General features: G+C 40.8%; 1 protein-coding gene across 1 annotated transcript in view; it reads right to left on the bottom strand.

The window, feature by feature from the left end:
- Positions 1-22225, bottom strand: part of APLF (aprataxin and PNKP like factor) — a 369085-nt gene that overhangs the window by 52941 nt on the left and 293919 nt on the right. Inside the window, exon 8 of the mRNA XM_073628226.1 lies at positions 18278-18400. Coding sequence (XP_073484327.1) covers positions 18278-18400 — 123 coding nt within the window. The remainder of the gene's footprint in view (positions 1-18277; positions 18401-22225) is intronic.

Below are 22225 nucleotides of genomic sequence, written 5' to 3'. Positions count from 1 at the left end.
TACATACAAACAACTCAATGTCACTCATAGCAAAGTACACACAAGTTTTCTCCAGGTGACGACTGGTTTAGAATAAAACTGCAGCAGTTTAATTAGAGAACTCAACAGCTTACTGATTTAAAAGTGAAGTACGGGGTTAGTTTATTTTGAAGAATCTTACTTACCTGGGTGGATTCATCATTGGTCTGATGCTGCATCTGCCCCCTGCCGGTTCTAACTCTGATGACCAAGCAATCTAACACTGCCGATAGCTCGGTTCTCAGTGCTCCCTGAGCAGAGACCTGGTGACTGTCAGTCAACGCTCTCTGCTCTGCCCTCCCCCCCTCGCTCACTGGAGCGCTGGGCTGTGGAGGGGGCAGGATTGGCTGGCTCGCTGAGAGGCCGGGTGCTGGTCAAGGCATGTGGGCGGATCCCTAATTCATTGTCATGATCTTGCCCGAGCCTGGACCAGCTCTGTGACGTCCGCTGTCTGCTGAAAATGGGTCACAGGAGTGCAGAACGAACTGCACTCCTGTGATCCACAGAAGTACAGCCACACAAGCTTTGGCTTTACTTCTCCTTTAAAGGAAATCATTGGCAATACAAGTAGGCTTGTGTGCTAGACAAAAGACCTAAATGCTGTTTTCATGTTTTCCTTTTGATCCTACAAAATACAGAAACTATGTAAGTCACCCCCTTCCGCTGCCATTTTTTGTGAAGTGTTATTAATGTGTTCATTTAGTCAGAAATAAAAATTGTATTATACAGATGTATGACAATCTTTTTATACCTCATGTACTTAGGTAAAGAAAAATACACATATACTTCACTCAGCAGGAAGCTTTGTTCTACCATGTCCATTCTCATCCAGATTTATGAATGGGAGAATAGTTAGACTTCAATATAAACGCAATCTTCATATCAAAAATAAAGATACAGCAGCCAAATCCCTTTAAAACAAACCACTCAAAAAATGAGGCTTTGAAACCAAAAGGGTGCCTGAAATTTCAAACACACCTTCTGAAAAAATGGGAATTGACAGTGCTGGGGGTACAGTGTACACCAACAGTGTACAAAATGCCTCCAAGCTGCCATATTGTCAGGAAAGGACACATATCCAGAAAAGACCACCAGTCCTCAGAGGGGCATCTTATTCTGAAATTGTGACTTTGGAATATTGTTGTGCAAAATATACAGTCAATCCAGACATAAGTTTCAATGACAGAATGTAGTTTATTGTAAAAGGGTAATATGTCCAGAGAAGGTCCAGTAAAGAAAAAGGTCCAGTAAAGAAAAAACAACAACCAGGAGCAATGGCTGAAGCACACAGGCATTAAATCCATAAACACTAGGATGGGAAAGGGAAATATTAAGAACTGACAAAATGAACCTCCAGGATCCAAAGTGCTGATGGTGGTAGACAAGATGCAGCAGACCATTTAACATATACTCCAGATTTTTATTTCTCTTCAAATTAAATCTTATATATTACAAGGAAGGTATTTATTTAAAAAAAAAAAAAAAAAAGCTAGTTTCTTTCTTATAAATATTTTCTCCATATAAAGTATCAGAAAAGAAATGTGATCCATGTCCACATGAAGGAAATGTCTTGAAAATATATATGCTACATCAGTGTGTAAATAAATACGTAATAAATCGGAAAAATAAATCACTGTGCAACACATTCTTCATTTGGTGTTATTTATTATCGTAATGCTTAGAATGTAGCAGGTTTTTCAAGCAACTTAAGATTTGTCACAATCTTGGCGCCAAATTATTAATGGCTGATGGTAAGCCAACTACAAACACTAAGAGCTGACTAGGGCTAATATTATTTCAGACTTAAGTCCAAAAAAAAAGGATAATAAAGTATCTTAAAAAGGCTATACGTTCCAATAACGTGTAAATTTCTTTTTATATTTATTTGGCTTTTTATCTGTTTTTAAGACTACAGTGTGCACTAATATTGGGAGAATGGTGAATTTACAGTTAAAAATTCACTAAGGGCTCATGTAGGGAGCTACTTGCTGAGGCCCAAGTACACCCTGCTTTAGACTTCGTCTAAAGGCAACAAAAGCATAACTCCTCTTACGGTGCTTAGGTTATAGGCAGCAAACACTCAAACAAAATCAGATGCAAGTGGACATGTCTTTTCACAAGCATCCATTCAACTGTGCTCGTGTGCATGGAAAGGGCACAGTTCATATAGTGAAAGGGATCCTTCAGACAGTATCAATGTAGTTTAAAATGGTGTTTGGAGCAGACAAAACTCAAGTAAACAGCAAAAGCTCCTCTACAGGAGCCCTTATTACTTGGCCAGGAGCACAATTAATTATGTATAATATATCACAGGTGGTTAAAGTAGAACTCCGTCTTTGTATATAAAATTAATAATGGTTATGTAATTATCTTCTAAACTCTATTCTGACTGGATGAAACTGCAAATTAATGTATAGTTTCTTTATCTGAAGGTAGAAGTTCTGACTGCCTGACAATAACCATTGCACAGACACTTTTTTTGTTGGGAGTTGATCATTTAGGCTGTCCGCTGTGGTCTTTGAGACTACAGAGATGACGTCAGATGTTGCCCATGTTGATGCTGGCTGGTACTGAAAAAAAAGGCAATTAGAAGAGAATCTCACTCAGTAATTCCTCTCTCCCAAGAACAGTACAGTTGAGTCCATAAGTTTACATACCCTGGCAGAATTTATGAATTCTTGGCCATTTTTCAGAGCATATGAATGATAACACAAACACTTTTCTTTCACTTATGGTTAGTGTTTTGCTGAAGCCATTTATTATCAATCAACTGTGTTTACTCTTTTTAAATCATAATCACAACAGAAACTACCCAAATGACCCTGATCAAAAGTTTACATACCCCACTTCTTAATATGGTATACTGCCCCCTTTCACATCAATGACAGCTTGAAGTCTTTTGGGGTATTTGTGGATGAGGCTCTTGATCTTCTCAGATGGTAAAACTGCCCATTCCTCTTGGCAAAAAGCCTCCAGTTCCTGTAAATCCTTGGGCTGTCTTGCATGAACTGCACATTTGAGATGGCTCAATGATATTGAGGTCAGGAGACTGAGATAGCCACTCCAGAACCTTCAATTTATTCTGCTGTAGCCAATGACAGGTCAACTTGGCCTTGTGTTTTGGATCATTTTTCATGTTGGAATGTCCAAGTACGTCAAATGCGCAGCTTCCTGGCTGATGAATGCAAATGTTCCTTCAGTATATTTTGATAACACATTCTTCTTGCCATCAATTTTGACCAAATTTCCTGTGCCTTTGTAGCTCACACATTCCCAAAACATCAGCGATCCACCTCCATGTTTCACAGTAGTAATGGTGTACCCTTCATCTAAAGGCCTTGTTGACTCCTCTCAAAATGTAGTGTTTATGGTTGTGGCCAAAAAACTCAATTTTGGTCTCATCACTCTAAATGACTTTGTGCCATAAGGTTTCAGGCTTGTCTCTGTGCTGTTTGGCGTATTGTAAGCGGGATACTTTGAGGCATTTGCGTAGTAATGGCTTTCTTCTGGCGACTCGAGCATGCAGCCCATCTTTCTTCAAGTGCCTCCTTATTATTATCTAGAAACAGCCACACCATGCATTTTCAGAGAGTCCTGTATTTCACCTGAAGTTATTTGTGGGTTTTTCTTTGCATCCCGAACAATTTTCCTGGCAGTTGTGGCTGAAATTTTAGTTGGTCTACCTGACCGTGGTTTGTTTTCCACAGAACCCCCATTTTTCACTTCTTGATTAGAGTTTGAACACTGCTGATTGGCATTCTCAATTCCTTGGATACCTTTATATATCCCTTTCCTGTTTTATACAGTTCAACTTTTCCCGCAGACCCTTTGACAATTCTTTTGCTTTTCCCATGATTCAGAATACACAAACATCAGTGCAGCACTGGATGAAAGATGCAAGGGTCTGTCAGGAGTCCAGAAACTCATTGACTTTTTATACACACACTAATTACAAGCAAACAGATCACAGGTGAGGATGGTTACATTTAACAGCCATTCAAACCCTTTTGTGTCAACTTGTGTGCATGTTATCAGGCGTAAAATCACCAGGGTATGTAAACTTTTGATCAGAGTCATTTGGGTAGTTTCTGTTGTGATTATGATTTAAAAAGAGTAAACACAGTTGATTGTAAATAAATGGCTTCAGCCAAAAACTAACCACAAGTAAAGGAAAAGTTTTGTGTTATTCATATTCTCTGAAAAATGGCCAAGAAATCATAAATTCTGTGAGGGTATGTAAACTTTTGAGCACAACTGTATAAGGCGGCTATGGATAACACAGCACTCCCCTTTGCAATTGGGATTCATTGGAAGCGTGGGACATGTAGTTTGAGGAAATTACATCAGCAGCACAACAGAGCTTCACAAATCTGCATTTCAAGCTGTTCAGGAGAAAAGTGATGACATCACCACAAGGATTACAAAATTCAATATACAGCGACAGAGGGCAAATCTTTCAAAAATAACGCTGTGGCTGTTGTGGCAGCTGCAGGTGACAATATATTTGGAGGAGTTGAGTGAATCTTGGAGTTGAGCTCTAAATATTGATTAGGATCCTAATAGAATTAAAGGGTTAGATAGCATAAATAAAAGTTAATCAACAGATAAATGTGTTAAAAAAAATCAGGAACCCTGAATTAAAAATTAGACTAACTGGTGGACCTCACTTTTATGCTCCCTTCCCCCACCCTTGTTGCTCCCCTTTCCTCTCCCCCTGTTTTTCTAAACCCAACTCCTACAATGCCAATGCATATACGTATTACTTTTTCTTGTATAATGTTTCATACTACCAATACGAGTTCAAAGTACATGTAATTATTTCCTGTACAACCTATTATCTAAATAAACTCAACAATGTATGCATTGTATGTTTGCAAAATTGTATTTTGGAAACATTCAATAAAAACTATTTCCAAAAAATATAAAAAAAACAGGAACCTGTCAGAGGAGTCAGTATTAAAGAGAAAAGTGGTGAACTTGCAAGAGGCTTGGGAGAGAAGCTATAAGGTAACTGGGATTACAAAATTTGATCTATAGCACGCAATAGAGGCAAAATGTTTCAAGAATAACACTGCAGTTGTGGTGGCAGCTGTGAGTGACAAAATACTTGGGGGAGGTGAGTATATTCTTTAGTTTAGTTAACTTTTCATAAGAGTTGGTATTAAACAATAAAGTGGTATTACAGTAAAAATTATTCCTGAGCAATACTTTCATATAGCAACATTGCTGGCTCCCCCCGAATGTAAAAGGTAAGAGGGTACAAAAGGATGATCCTCTTAAGAAAGTTCCACTAAGCATCCCAACAATGGGGTTGCCAGGAAAGGGCATTAGGGAGGACAATGTCCAGCACTCTGAGAAGTAGAACGTATCCCCAAAGCACACTGAGGGGTCAGGTCCCTGTTAGGTTAGGAACAGCAGGAACTGGTCCCAGTCAATCTTTTAGGAACACTTTGATAATGATAACCCTATAACAATAGGGGGTCCATCATCCCTCTTGGTATACCTGAGTAAATGCCCCAAGAAAAATGAGAGTACAGGCTCAGGTCACTTATGGAAATTGCAACAGTGTTCTGTATGTCTTAGCAAAATCACACAGAAACATAGTGCTAATGCAACCAGGATCAACGTGAGGCAAGGCCTCAGGTGCTCAAGAACCCAGCCATCTGGTGTTGATGAGGGTTTTAGGTGGTTAGAGGGGACCAGGTCATTGTAGGCAGGCAGTGGGAACAGACCACAGACCAGAGATCCACATGGTGCTTCAGAAGCAGGAACCACAGTGGAATAGGGCTCCCTCCAGGCTTAATGGCAGGAAAGAGAGTGCAGAGCGTGGATTGCATGTGAGTGGCACTCCACCCAGTGGATTATGTCAGTGGTTGTTCCCTCCAGTCATAACCCTCACCACAGTAACACAGACAGTGATGGGAAATGTAAAAAGACACCCACTTCTGCAAACAGTGAGGTAGTTCTTGGTGCTTTAGCCCAACCAGCTTTACTCACTAAGTAAATCAAAGACAGGGTCACACTTAAGGCTGTGCTAAGGTTCTGGACCTGAAAAACCCTCCATGGTTAACTAACACAGTTCACCCATATTTATAAAGCACAATAATGCAGAGCCCAGAGCCCAATTTAATTCTAGGCTAGCCCTGCACATCCAATCCAGTAGGTTTGAGACTCCAAAGCTAGTACTGAGGAATAGCTAATGAGGATAGTTGCAATTTAGACACCAGCTCAAGCAGCAGAGTAAAAAGGACTAAAGTCGCTGAGGTAAAAAAATGTTATAAGGCAAGGAATAATAGTTAATACATGCTGGGTAGAAGAGGAAGTTATAAAGGAGTCTGGCTTACACTTTTTCTGTTTGCAAGGGTGGTTGTATCATTTGTGGCAGATTGAACAACTGTTGCGAAAAATGGTTATATAAACATTTTAAATAATAAAAAATGTGTTTTTGATCAAATCAAACAACACTTTCAATGGACATTGTATCCTGTAAAAACATATTTAAAAAGCACGACTAAAAATCTCAAATTTAAAAAAATGGATACAGACCTAATGTGAATGTGGGCAATATAAAATAATTAAGGCTACTATTATTCCCTTACATTTTCTTACTTCCTGTAAAATATCTAAATTGAAGATCTCAGATCTCTCCGTCTGTCAATTCAACAGACCTCTCTCAATGTGTCATGTTGTACAGTTGCAGAATCAAAGACCAGAGGATGAACTTCTTCGTAATCACATTCATCTTTTATTATAGAGTTCACAACTATCCTGTTAATAAGAACAAACTGAACTGAAATGGCTAAGTGATAATTAATATAGAACTTATAGAAAAGAAAATGTGCTGTCCATGTAAGAAAAAAGCAACAAGCTATAGTTTCTAAAAGAGAAGCTATATTGCAGTAAAGCTGGCACATATTACGCACATATAAAATTATGTGTTAGTAAAACTCAGGTCAGGTTTTCTACAGCCTCTGGAAATAATCACCAGACAAAAATTCAGTACCGCTTTAAGAAAAAGTGTAAAACAGAGTAGGCACCCTGTGCCCACTACAGGAGGTGAGCCCTGCTATGTAAGCCCTTTAGTCCAAGTCTAAGGTCAGTAAAACTCCATAAAAATTCTAATTAGACAGGTAGCCCACAAGGGCATTAATGTAAACAACCCTACATTTCCATTCATACTGATCATGTGACATACACTGCTCGGTCATAAGATTATGACCGCCCACAATAACCCATCGAAGCATGGACTCCACCACACCTCTAAAGGTATGTTGTGGTATCTGTCACTGCGCTGTCAATAGCAGATCCTTTAAGTCCTGTAACTTGTGAGGTGGGGCCTCCATGGACCCAACATGCTTTTTCTAGCACATCCCCCACAGATGCTCGATTAGAATTAGATCCTTAGAATTTGAAGGCAAAGTCAACACTTTAAACTTGTTGTGTTTCTCAAACCATTCTTCAAATTTATTGGACAAGGCCACCTTCTTCCATTGCTCCATGGTCCAGTAATGATGCTCACATGCCCATTGTAGGGATTTTTGGCTGTGGACACAAGTCAGCATGGACACTCTGACCGGTCTGCTGCTACGCTGCCTTATATGCAACAAACTATGATGCACTGTGTGTTTTGACAGCTTTATATTGGAACCAGCATGAACTTTTTCAGCAATATGAGCTACAGTAGCGCTTCTATTGGATCAGTCTAAAGGGGTTAGTCTACGTGCATCAATGAGCCTTGCCCACCCATGACCTTGTCACTGGTTCACAGGATTTCCTTCCTTGAACCACTTTTGGTAGGTAGTGACCACTGCAGACTGGGAACAATCCAGAAGAGCTGCAGTTTTGGAGATGCTCCAACTCAATCTTCTAGCCATTACAATGCATTTGAGGTGGGATCATAACTGAAACACTTGATCTTGGGATTAAGAAGTGTTGGAGACCACAGGGATGGGTTAAAGTCTTATCTGGAGTCAAACATTTTTATGCTACAAATGGTCACTTATCCTGGTTACATAACAATGTCTCAACTATTGTTGAATTTATTATGCTGTGAGCTCTGGTGCACAAAATCACGTACCTGTATGTTATTTTGTGCATGCGGTTTAGGGAGTGTGCGCGCACCACCGGCGCAACGCTCCTGCTGTGATTGGACACAGTGGGAGGCAATCAGTGTGTTCGGCGGCTGCAGCGATCCGCCGTTCGTTCACAGGAGAGACGGATCAGCGGGGTGCCAATGTAAACAAAGCACATCGCTGAGGAAAAGTGAGAGGTCGGGTTTCAGCTAAGCTGAATCACAATCTCTCTTTTCCTCCAGGTAACACTTCCCCCTACAGTTAGGAACACCTCACAGGGAACACATTTAATCCCTTGATCGCCCCCAGTGTTAACCCCTTCCCTGCTAGTGATCAGTGCATTTTTATAGCACTGATCACTGTATTGGTGTCACTGGTCACCAAAAAGTGTCACTTAGGGTCAGATTTGTCCGCTGCAATGCTGCAGTCCCGTTAAAAATCGCAGATCGCCGCCATTACTAGTAAAATAATTTATAAACTATTTTAATAAAAACTCAATTTTTATTTTTTTTGGATATGTATTATAGCAGAAAGTAATATATATATATATATATATATATATATATATATATATATATATATATATATATATACACCGGTATATATATATATATATTTTTTTTTTTTTTTAAATTGACGGGCTTTTTTTGTTTATACCGCAAAAAAAATAAAAACCGCAGAGGTGATCAAATACTACCAAAAGAAAGCTCTATTTGTGGGGAAAAAGGTACAAATCAATTTTATTTAGGTACAGTATAGCACGACTGTGCAACTGTCAGTTAAAGCAACGCAGTGCCATATCGCAAAAAATGGCCTGGCAAGGAACAGGGTAAAACCTTCCGGGGTTGAAGTGGTTAAAGAAAGGTGTTGATATATATTTTTTAATGATTGCTTGTAACATGTGACACGTCTCAAATGGTTACTTGTTTCATGTTGGTCATCTCTGACATTCTCTTGAAAAATTTCTGTAGGATCTGTAGGAATATGGGCACCATATCACTGCATGTACTTGGTCATGGACCAGAGACTTTTGGCACCAATCACAGCGCAAGGCCTGATACGTTTGGTGTTATGTGTTCAGGAGTTAAAGTACAATTACCAGCTCCTACATGACAGTCTAAACAAGTACTAAATCCAGTTACATGTGATGCACAAGACTCTCTGCCTAAGCCAAATATTGGAAAATGTTCTAATTCTTTACTACGCTATTAAAAAAAAAAAAAAATAAAAAATAAAAAATAAAATAAAATAAAATAAAATAAAAATATAAGCACAAATCTCATTTGTGCATTAACAATCATACTTCATCATCCTCTGGTACCTATTTGCATGATCAGTGTTCAAACGCTGGAGACATGGTTTCTGCAGAAGCAGTGGATCTTTAACTGCTTGCCGCCCGCAGGCTGTCATATGACGGCCAGGCTCTCGTTCTGGGAGGGCGTCATATGACGCCCTCGCGTTCCCTACCCACCAGGGGGCGCGCGCGGTAACAAGTCAGGACCATGGATCTGTGTGTGTAAACACACAGATCCACATCCTGTCAGAGAGGAGAGGAGACCGATGTGTGTTGTCAGTATAGGGCAACAACAATCTGTCTCCTCCCCTTGTAAGTCCCCTCCCCCTTCAGTTAGAAACATTCCCTAGGAACACAGTTAACCCCTCGATCACCCCCTAGTGTCAACCCCTTCCCTGCCAGTCACATTTATACTGTAATCAGTGCATTTTTATAGCATGGATCGCTGTATAAATGTGAATGGTCCCAAAAGTGTCCGATGTGTCCGCCACAATATCGCAGTCACAATAAAAATCGCAGATTGCAGCCATTACTAGTAAAAAAAAAAATAATAAAAATGCCATAAAACTATCCCCTATTTTGTAGACGCTATAACTTTTGCACAAACTAATCAATATACGCTTATTGCGATTTTTTTTACCAAAAATATGTAGAAGAATACATATCGGCCTAAACTGAGGAAAAAATTTGTTTTAAAAAAAATTAAAAATGGATATTTATTATAGCAAAAACTAAAAAGTATTGTGTTTTTTTCAAACTTGTCACTCTTCTTTTGTTTAAAGCGCAAAAAATAAAAACCGCAGAGGTGATCAAATACCACTAAAAGAAAGCTCTATTTGTGGGGAAAAAATAATAAATATTTCATTTGGGTACAGTGTAGCTTGACTGCGCAATTGTCATTCAAAGTGTGACAGCGCAGAAAGCTGAAAAATGGCTTGGGCAGGAAAGGGGTGAAAGTGCCCTGTATTGAGATGGTTAAAGCTGAACTCTGGGATAACCAAATATTGTCTAAATACAAGAAGCATGTGCAATCTTACTTGAATCTTGTGTGCTTTGTGTATTTCTTCCAGATCTGTACAGTAATCCAGTGTTAAGCTTTGACTCTGTGCAGGATCTTCCTGTAATAAAGTCCAGTCACTGCTGCTCCCTTTCCTTGTGCAGTGTAACTGGTCTTGTCTCTGCCCCTGCTGTAGTTTTCTGTAGGTGGCCAGTAAAGTATGATGCCTCCCACAGCTCTGCTCTCTGCACAGGCTACAGTAAGTGCAAGCACAGTGATGATGTCACTACTGTATTTACAAGGTAGACATTTGACGCTCACACACTCTCCCGTTCTCGGCAGGTTCAAGGGGTCAGAAATGCCCCATCCATTTTATGCCCCAGTTGAAGGCTTTTGAGTCGAAACGCGTAGGGAATTTGAGCTTCCCACATTGCCATTGATTTTTATTCAGTGATCACTTTTATCTGTAAGGTTTTTATCCAATAAATCCCTTTAAATTTTTTGACCTACGCCATGTGGAGCCCCTTTTTTTCTTTTTCCTCCATGAATACTTCCAGGATGGGGCATAATTGACCCCTTGAACCTGCCGAGAACGGGAGAATGTGTGAGCGAGCTGATAACCTCCACCGGTGACTGCCCTGGCTATCGGTGACCGTGACTCAGGCCAACTTCACCCACTGGAGATTGTGACCTAGGGAGAACCTCCGGGGAGAATACATGGGAGATCATTCCCACAAGCTCGGATAGATGTACTGCCGTATGGCAGATATATCCCACATGATCTGGTAAGAGTATTTACTCTACAAGTTTATGTCGTTTTACCTCTGATTGCTGTGATATCCAGTCTTCAGTCAACATCTTATTTTCAAGCATTTCTCTCGTCTGAGAAGACTCCTTCCATGTCCACCTATTAACAGTGTTCTTTTTTTGGGCTTTAATACGTTGAGGCCAATTTTTACCTCTGGACACTCTTGAACTTAGTGTATTCACTTTGGACATTTGGGTATACCTCACAGGTGTATATTGTGTTGAGCAATTTCACTGTATTCACTTTCATCATTGTTTTATTTCTATTCTCACTTTTTTGGTTAGCGCTGCACGTTTATTTTTATATATTCTATATAACTTGGTTTGTTTGTGTGCTAGCTGCTACATATTACCGTGTTCACATAGTTTTATTTTGGTCAGCGCAGCCTCTTATTTATAAGACATTTGACGCACACAAAGTAAATGTATATCCATGAGGCTATTATGGGATATACTGTATTTACACCAGCCTCGTTTTGGATTTTAGGTGTTTACATGTTTAAAACAGTTTTTTTTGCGAGAAAATTACTTAGAACCCCCAAACATTATATATTGATTTTTTTTCTAACACCCTAGAGAATAAAATGGCGGTCATTGTAATACTTTTTTTTGCACCGTATTTGCGCAGCGGTCTTATAAGCGCACTTTTTTTGGAAAAAATTCACTTTTTTAAATAAAAAAATAAGACAACAGTAAAGTTAGCCCAATTTTTTTTTTTATATTGGGAAATATAATGTTACACCAAGTAAATTGATACCCAACATGTCACGCTTCAAAATTGCGCCCGCTCGTGGAATGGCGTCAAACTTTTACCCTTAAAAATCTCCATAGGCGACGTTTAAAAAATTCTACAGGTTGCATGTTTTGCATTACAGAGAAGGTCTAGGGCTAGAATTATTGCTCTCGCTCTACTGGTCGCGACGATACCTCACATGTGTGGTTTGACCGCTGTCTTCATATGCGGGCGCTACGCACGTATGCGTTCGCTTCTGCGTGCGAACTCGTCGAGACGGGGCGCTTTAAAATTTTTTTTTTTTAATTTATTTTACTTTTATTTTATTTCATTTTATTCCTATTACAAGGAATGTAAACATCCCTTGTAATAGAAAAAAGCATGACAGGTCCTCTTAAATATAAGATCTGGGGTCAAAAGGACCTTAGATCTCATATTTGGACTTAAATGCAATAAAAAAATAAAAAATAAAAAATGTCATTCGAAAAATGACATTGAAAAAATGTGCCTTTAAGAAGCATGGGCGGAAGTGACGTTAGACGTCACTTCCGCCGTGCAGTGTCATAGAGACGGGTGGGGGCCATCTTACCTTCACTCGTCTCGATGCACAGCCACTGACAGGACGCGAGCGCCTCTGCTGCTACTGACGGCGGGAGGGGGGGCCCCTCTCCCGCCACCAATAAAAGTGATCTCGCAGCGAATCCGCCGCAGGGACCACTTTTATCTTGTAGCCGATTACCAGCCAAAAATGGTGATACCGGGGTTATGGCAGCTAGCAGCTAGCTGCTGCCATAACAACGATATCCACCCTCAAAGTTAGGACATACATCAGTGTGCGGCGGTCGGCAAGTGGTTAAATATATTAAAATTTTTTTTTTTTAATTATTCCCATGGTTTTGCTTTAATAGGGAGCTAAGTGTAGCAAACTGCTCAGACATAAACACTGACTGGCTGTGCCTGCCAGAACATTAGTACCAACATTTTTGACTTGTGTTCAAATGTAGGGTGACCTTAAGGGTCCTTTCACACTGGGGTGGTTTGCAGGCGCTATTGCGCTAATAATAGCACCTGCAAACCGACCCGAAAGTGCCACTGCTTTAATTCCAGCCCTGAGGGCTATTACACTGGAGCGGTGCGCTAGCAGGATGGGAAAAAAAAGTCCTGCTAGCAGCATCTTTGGAGCGGTGAAGGAGCGGAGTGTATACCGCTCCTTCACCGCTCCTGCCCATTGAAATCAATGGGACGGCACGGCTATACCGCCGGCAAGGCAGAGGCGCTTTGCGGTGGTTTTAACCCTTTCTCGGCCGCTAGCGGGGGGTAAAACCGCCCCACTAGCGGCCGCACACCGACGGTAAAGCGCTGCTAACAATGGCGGCGCTTTATCGCCGACGCCGCCCCGGCCCCAGTGTGAAAGGGCCCTAACACTAACAGCTTCCAGAGGTACAGGGAAAATGTTCATGTTGGTTTATTAGGAAAGCAGAATAGAATACAGTGTTGGACACGTGTTCATGTATTCAACAAAACCATGAAATATACATGAATCTCCCATGGGCTAAAATGAAACAGGCTTGTATGGGAAACATCCTTACCTCTGGCCAGTATAGTCAGAAGAAGTTAAATTTGTCCAAAAGCAGGCATACAGGTGATACTCGAAAAATTAGAATATTGTGCAAAAGTTCATTTATTTCACTAATGCAACGTAAAAGGTGAAACTAATATATGATATAGACTCATTACATGTAAAGCAAGCTAGTTCAAGCCATGATTTGTCATAATTGTGATGATTGTGGCTTACAGCTCATGAAAACCCCAAATCCACAATCTCAGAAAATTAGAATATTACATGCAATCAATAAAACAAGGATTGTACATAGAACAATATCGGACCTCTGAAAAGTATAAGCATGCATATGTACTCAGTACTTGGTTTGGCCCCTTTTGCAGCAATTACTGCCTCAATGCGGGGTGGCATGGAAGCTATCAGCCTGTGGCACTGTTGAGGTGTTACGGAAGACCAGGATTCTTCAATAGCGGCCTTCAGCTCTTCAACATTGTTCGGTCTCATGTCTTTCTCTTGGCAATGCCCCATAGATTCTCTATGGGGTTCAGGTCAGGTAAGTTTGCTGGCCAATCAAGCACAGTAATCCCACGGTCATTGAACCAGGTTTTGGTGCTTTTGGCAGTGTGGGCAGGTGTCAAGTCCTGCTGGAAAATTAAGTCAGAATCCCCATAGAGCTTGTCTGCGGAAGGAAGCATGAAATGCTCCAAAATCTCCTGGTAGATGGCTGCGTTGACCCTGGACTTAATGAAGCACAGTGGACCAACACGAGCAGATGACATGGCTCCCCAAATCAACGCAGACTGTGGAAACTTCACACTGGACTTCAAGCATCTTGCAGTGTGCGCCTTTCCATTCTTCCTCCATACTCTGGGACCTAGGTTTCCAAATGAGATGCAAAATTTGCTCTTATCAGAAAAGAGGACTTTGGACCACTGAGCAACAGACCAGGTCTGTTTTTCTTTAGCCCAGGTAAGACACTTCTGACGTTGTTTGTTGTTCAGGAGTGGCTTGACAAGAGGAATACGACATTTGAAGCCCATGTCCAGGATCCGTCTGTGTGTGGTGGCTCTTGATGCACTGACTCCAGCCTCAGTCCACTCCTTGTGAAAGTCCCCAACACTTTTGAATGGCCTTTTCCTGACAATCCTCTCCAGGCTGCGGTCATCCCTGCTGCTTGTGCACCTTTTTCTTTCACACTTTTCCCTTCCACATAACTTTCTATCAATGTGCTTTGATACAGCACTTTGGGAACATCCTACTTCTTTTGCAATTACCTTTTGAGGCTTTCCCTCCTTATGGAGGGTGTCAATGATGGTTTTCTTCACAACTGTCAGATCAGCAGTTTTTCCCATGATTGTGATTCCTACTATACCAGACTGAGAGACCATTTAAAGGCTGAGGAACTCTTTACAGGTGTTATGGCTTAACTAGCTGATTAGAGTGCGACACTTTGAGCCTAGAATATTGCACCTTTTCAATATTCTAATTTTCTGAGATTGTGGATTTGGGGTTTTCATGAGCTGTAAGCCATAATCATCACAATTATGACAAATCACGGCTTGAACTATCTTGCTTTGCATGTAATGAGTCTATCTCATATATTAGTTTCACCTTTTAAGTTGCATTAGCAAAATAAATGAACTTTTGCATGATATTCTAATTTAAGTATCACCTGTAGGACTAGTTTATGAAAGAATAGCTGTGGTTACACTTGAAAAAAAATCATATTATTGCAAAAAAAACTTTTAAAGCTGAACTCCAAATAGCTACGGATGAAATACATGAATGTTTTACCTACCAGAACATTTGTATTTCTGTCCATTCAGTCCAGAGATTTACACAGCCCTATCAAACAAGATAGTAATGTGGATAACACCACTAACATGTTGTGTTAATTGTTTATGTGCCTTTCCATTGGTACAAGAAAAACTGCCAGAAAATATCAGTTCTTTTTTATAAAAAATTTAGATAAGCACTTCTCAAAACAAAAATAAATATATATGTGGGGTGCCACTGAAAAGTCTGGCTGTCCTGATTGGTCATTACTTTCATTGATTCTGTTGATCCTGGCTAAAATTCAGTGTTGTCCCGAGCCATGTACACCGTGCAGGCTAATTGAAAAGCATTTTTTCTTTAGCCCAGTCAGTCTCTGCAAGGAATAAGTGGTGACAGATAATCACCACTACCTCCGTGTGCAATGCCTGCTCACCTCAAATAAAGACCCCCTTGGCTCTAAATTCAATTTCTCAAAGCAAATAAAACATCATCGCGCAAGATTGCTTAAAAACTACTTGCTTTTAATTAATAATATGCACTCACATTTGAGCAAAAATAAAACCGCATTTGAACAATTAGTTTGGCACTGGGACAGCTCTCCTCCTCACTACACATTCAGGGTAACGAGACACTGGAAGTATCGTCACCGGCTCCTCCTGGCGCATTGTGTCACAGGTCACGTGACTTTCTCAAGGGGAATGAAGCCATGTGACGAACGTTGTGGTATAAAAGGCGCTTCCCCCCATGTTGAGGGCATGTGGCCTGGTATGTTTCGGGGGGGGGGGGGAGGGCGCTCGCTCATCCCCTCCCTTTCCTGACCTGCAGGGCGGCATGCTCGGATTAGGGTCTGGTATGGATTATGGGGGGGACCCCAAGCCGTTTCTATTTTACATTATTTTCCTGGCCTGGTATGGACCTGGGGGGCACCCCACGCCGTTTTTTCGCACATTTTTTTCCTGGCAATTTATTATTTTTTTCAATTCAGCTTTCAGCGGGAATCCCTCTGAGAGCTGATGACTCATCGGTTGTTAGGGACATGGAGGCCAGCTTCCCGGCCCCCTTCTTAGCAACCAACTTTATACAGTGTGTTTTACAGTGCGTTTAAAGAGAAAAAAAAAAGTAAAACGCTAAATGCATGAAAACTGCATGCAAAAGTGCATAACAAACGCTGGTTTATGCACTGAAAAAGGTGCCTAAAAACGCATCAAACACAGCCGCATAGCTGTGAACCTAGACCTACATTTTCCTCTATTCCATTAACCCCTCTGTTGAAAAAAAAAAGCTTGATGTGAAATATACACGCAAGTAAATCATTAGGAGAAGTGTCTCAGCATCTTGTTCAGGCTGAGATTTCAGTCAGATAAAGCATACCTCAAAGCAGGCAGGTTCTCCAATGCTGTCTCAGTTTTATAAAAAGATAATTTTGTTAACTTTTTTGCATGATATAACAAAGAAGGCATAGATATATAGGCATTTGTACACTGCAGTACACAATACAGTACAATAAAGATCTACATATATTCAATTGCAGGCTAATCATTCGGTCATAACAGAGTTACACCAACCATAGACGGTTCAAATCTCAGCCAGTTCAGCAAGAACTGGCCGAGATTTGAACCACCTGTGGGCAAGCTGAATGTACCAAGTTGATCGATCGATCAACTCAGGCACGACCAGCCTGCTGGATTCACTGTAGCCACTAGCAATAATCACCGTCTTCTCCCGGCGGGTACGGCTTCCGCTGCCCGCCCCCGCCAAGAGCAGACAATTGCTCGGCAGGATGGACTCCCTTGTCAGCACTGTCTATGTTGATGGGGAAATTGTGCAAACTTCTTTCCTACAGCCTATGGTTGCAGGAAAGATACACCTTCTATGGCTGGCCTTAGGTGCCTAAAACAAACAACCAACAGTTAAAAAGGTATAGAAAACAACAGCTGGTGATAACCAGACATAAGGTATTTTGGTATATGCCAGAACAACCAATGAAGAGGCAAACATGCACAGGCAGGGGATCGAAGAAGTGCACTGGGGCCAAGGGTAAAGTTATACCGCTCCAAACCCCCAAATCAACATAATATACAGTCAAATGGCTAGTATATACATAAATGAAATTATTCAATCCCCTATATCAGGGATATGCTATTAGCGGACCATCATGCGGAGGCATGATGGGACTACAAGTCCCATCATGCCTCCGCCTCTGGGTGTCATGGTTGTGGCTTTCAGAGTCTTGAATGTCTCATGGGACTTGTAGTTCTGCAACAGCTGGAGGTCCGCTAATTTCATATCCCTGCTTTATATGCTCCAAAACTTTTGACATCCATCCTGACCAAATTTTATCTTGAATTTCTTAGGACAGCCCCTATAGCAGAATATGTTATTTTGTTTGTACTGTAGGTAAGGCTCTATTGACAAGCTCTATCCAAAATGGAAGATTGGGGGATCCAGTTCTACCTTATAGATATACATTTTTTCACATAAAAAAACAGGAACCTGAATAATGATTTCTGGGAATCCCGAGGTTCCTATGTGGTCTCTTTAGCCATCACATACTGCTCTGAAAAAATTGACCCCAAACCATTATAGTTTCCCTTTAAGATAACTAAACAACTAAAGCTTTAATGTACTGAATGGAATAGTTAATGCACGTCAGGTAAGTTCTTCATAGTGTAGCCTGTTCTGTAATTTTTCTTGGGGTTAAAAAAGTATTCTCTGCATGATTTGTTTAGATGTAATTAGTTATGTAAAGGAGTAAAGTAGGAACTATTATAGGAAAACACTGATTATGTGACTGCCTTTGTTTCCAATAAAAGATACTACATAAGACATAAAATAGTACTGGCATTACATACTCAAGAACAATACCAGATTATTACACCATAACCCCTTACATCCTGTGACAGAAGATGAAGATTCAAAGAATGCAATCAGCCCTATTGCCAGATGCTGAAAAAACTGAGCAAGTAATGAGGCATTATTCTATCACATTATATAAAATGTGCTGGAGCTTTATTCTTACCTGTAACAATCAGTACCATAGGGACACTCTGGCCTGTCGTCATAGTCATCTTCCTGACTCCCACTGTCACGGTAATCACTGTCTCCGGGATGACTGAACTCCTGAAAGTGAACTGGATTTTTTCTGAAAAAAAAAAACAGAATAAGTTTGAGTATTTCAATCAAGAAGCTGGAATGGCTACTTTTTTTCTGACAAAATCTGTTCATTACTGGACAGGCAGTACATCGTTCTATCAATATCCTGGAGCTTTATACTAAAGTGCGACACCATTGTCAGGGCCAGTAATTATGTCACAGCCTAAACTCGCGATACAGAGGTTTATTTAATAAAACTGAAAAGTGCAAAATCTGGTGCAGCTCTACATAGAAACCAATCAGCTTCCAGGTTTTTTTGGTCAAAGCTTAACGGCTTCAGCCCCGGAAGATTTTACCCCCTCCCTGACCAGAGCACTTTTTGCGATACGGCACTGCGTCGCTTTAACTGACAATTGCGCGGTCGTGCGACGTCGCATTCCAACAAAATTGACGTCCTTTTTTTCACACAAATAGAGCTTTCTTTTGGTGGTATTTGATCACCTCTGCAGGTTTTTATTTTTTGCGCTATAAACAAAAAAAGAGCGACAATTTTGAAAAAAACGCATTTTTTTTTACTATAATAAATATCCCCCAAAAATATACAAAAAAAAAATTTTTTTCCTCAGTTTAGGCCGATATGTATTCTTCTACATATTTTTGGTTAAAAAAAAACGCAATAAGCGTATATTGATTGGTTTGAGCAAAGTTATAGCGTCTACTAAATAGGGGATCATTTTATGGCATTTTTATTATTATTTTTTTTTTTTTACTAGTAATGGCGGTGATCTGCGATTTTTTATTGGGACTGCGACATGGCGAACACGTCGGACATTTTTGACACCACTGACATTTATACAGCGATCAGTGCTATAAAAATGCATTGATTACTGTAAAAATGTCACTGGTAAGGAAGGGGTTAACGCTAGGGGGCGATCAAGGGGTTAATGTGTTCCTAGTGTGTGTTCTAACTGAAGGGGAGAGAGGACTGTGTAGGAGAAGAGATAGATGTATGAACAGACGATCTGTCACTTCTCCCCTCAGAGAACCGGAAACTGTGTTTACACACACAAATCCCGGTTCTCCGTGTGCCCCAAGCGATCGCGACTGCCGGGCACTCGCATCAGCTCTGTGGGCGAGCAGGGGGCACGCGTACCCCTAGTGGACAAAAAGGGAACTGACGTAACATGAACGTGAATCACGCAACCGAGCCATGTTCCCACAGTATAACTGCGGCGGCTGGTCGGCAAGTGGTTAAAGTGGAAATCCATGCTAAAACTAGTTTCCCTGCATCTATAAAAACACCCACGATCTAGCACAAACCTATCTAGCCCTGCAAAGAAAAAATGAGTATACATACCTTTTCTGCAGTTGAACCGGCCCGATCCCACGCTAAGCTGTCAGCTGCGGCTTCGCTGTGGAGGCGAGTGCAGAGGACACAGATGACAACAGAAGCCCCATAGTAACTCTATGGGTGACGTCACATACCATTCATTTCACAGTCGATGTCGGCTGTGTCCTCTGCAGAGCTTCCGCCGCTGGAGATCGGGTCGGATTGCCTTAAAAAAAGGTATGTATACTAATTTTTTCTTTACAGGGATAGATAGGTTAGTGTTAGATCGTGGGTGTCTATAGATGCAGGGATTTTAGTTTTAGCCTGGACTTCCACTTTAATTGAACAAGCTGAAGGTAGAAGATGATTGGCTACCATGCAAAGCTGCACCAGATTTTGCACTCTCCAGTTTTTGTAAATGAACCCCAGAGTTGCTAAATTTTATGGTGGTATCTCCACTATAATTTTGAAGTCTTCTCCAATATATTCTTCTATCTCTTCACCTACTAGTACAGATACTTCCCAATGGGGCTAGAATTATAAATACATCTAACTCTAGTATAATAATTTGATCATGCATTACTCTTTTATGTTATCAGATATATCAGTGAGAGAGGCAAAGTGAGTACTTACATCTATCTTTTTTTTTCAAAATTATGAAAGTGATATAACATTTAATCACAGTACAATATTAAGCAAATTTTTTTTTTTTCCCACAGCTGTTATGCACTGTACACACAATAGGATTTTCCGATGGAAAATGTGTGATAGGACCTTGTTGTCCGAAATTCCGACTGTGTGTGGGCTCCATCACACATTTTCCATAGGAATTTCCGACACACAAAGTTTGAGAGCAGGCTATAAAATTTTCCAACAACAAAATCCGTTGTCGGAAATTCCGATCGTGTGTACACAAATCCGACGCACAAAGTGCCACGCATGCTCAGAATAAATTAAGAGACGAAAGCTATTGGCTACTGCCCCGTTTATAGTCCCGACGTACGTGTTTTACGTCACCGCGTTCAGAACGATAGGATTTTCTGACAGCTTTGTGTGACTGTGTGTATGCAAGACAAGTTTGAGCCAACATCCGTCGGAAAAAATCCATGGATTTTGTTGTCGGAATGTCCGATCAATGTCCGACCGTGTGTATAGGGCATTAGAGTGGCCCTGGAAGCATTGCAAATGCAGGCAATGATAATTTTTTAATGCAGCAGTCCTATCTGAAACTAAAACATAAGTCCTAACTGAAGGACATTTCATTTTCTAAAACACTGGGGTTGACTTACTAAAGGCAAATAGACTGTGCACGCTGCAAGTGCAGTTGCTTCAGAGCTTAGAAAACAAAGGGAAGCTCTGCTGACTTCCATCATCCAATCAAGCTCAAGGAAAAATGCTTTTTTTTCCCTCCTCTACATGTGCTTGGGTATTGTTTGTAAAGTGAAGCTTTACCTCATTTACTAAGCACTGAAGCAACTGTACTTGCAAAGTGCACAGTCTATTTGCCTTTAGTAAATCCATCCCATTGAAAAGCACAGAGCAGTAACTGACAGTCACTACTTTCTTTTCAGAGCAGACCGAGAATGGAGCAGTCAGCAGTTCTCTGGCTTAGAGCCGGTGGGGGACAGCTGCAGTATCAGACTGGAAAGAAGTATGCAGGTTTGTTTTTTTCAATACCACATTTCTGCAAGAAAGTAAAATAACTTCCACTAGCTGTTCATTCTGCACCTGACCCCCCCCCCCCCACCACCACCACCAACATCGATCCAGCACTGTGCCTGGCTGCAGCTCTTCTCTCTCCTTTTCCTGCTCTCAGAGGATATTATTGGCCCCTTGCTGCTGTCAGTCAAATCCTGTGAGGAAGGAGCAGAGGGCATGGCTGAGCCACGCTGTGTGTGTCTTTGGATGCAGATACAGTTAGGTCCATATATATTTGGACACAGGCACAATTTTAGTTTTTTTTTTAAGTATTTACAAAAACATATTCAAGCTATAGTTATATAATGGATATGGGATGAAAGTGCACACTCTAAGATTTAATTTTAGGGTATAGACATCCAAATTGGAGAAAGGGTTTAGGAATTACAGCTCTTAAGAATAGCCATCCCCTCTTTTTCAAGGGACCAAAAATAATTGGACAACTGAATAAAAAGCTGTTTCATGGCCAGGTGTGGGCTACTCCTTTCTAATTTCTTCATCAATTAAGCGGGTAAAAGGTCCGGAGTTGATTCTAAGTGTGGTATTTTCATTTGGAATCTATTGCTGTGAACCTACATCATGCGTTCAAAGGAGCTGTCCATCCAAGTGAAACAGGCCATTGTAAGGCTTCAAAAACAAAACAAATTCATCAGAGAAATAGCAGCAACATTAGGAGAGACCAAATCAACAGTTTGGTACATTCTGAGGAAAGAAAAATGCACTTGTGAGCGCAGCAACATAAAAAGGCCTGGACGTCCACGGAAGACAACAGTGATGGATGATCGCAGGATCCTCTCTATGGTAAAGAAAAACCCTTTCACAACATCCAAAGTCTACAATCAAGAG

This window comes from Aquarana catesbeiana, linkage group LG04, assembly GCF_042186555.1.
Source record: "Aquarana catesbeiana isolate 2022-GZ linkage group LG04, ASM4218655v1, whole genome shotgun sequence".
Taxonomy (NCBI): Eukaryota; Metazoa; Chordata; class Amphibia; order Anura; family Ranidae; genus Aquarana; species Aquarana catesbeiana.
The sequence above is the reverse complement of the archived record's forward strand: the minus strand, read 5'-3'. Positions and strand labels throughout refer to the sequence as shown.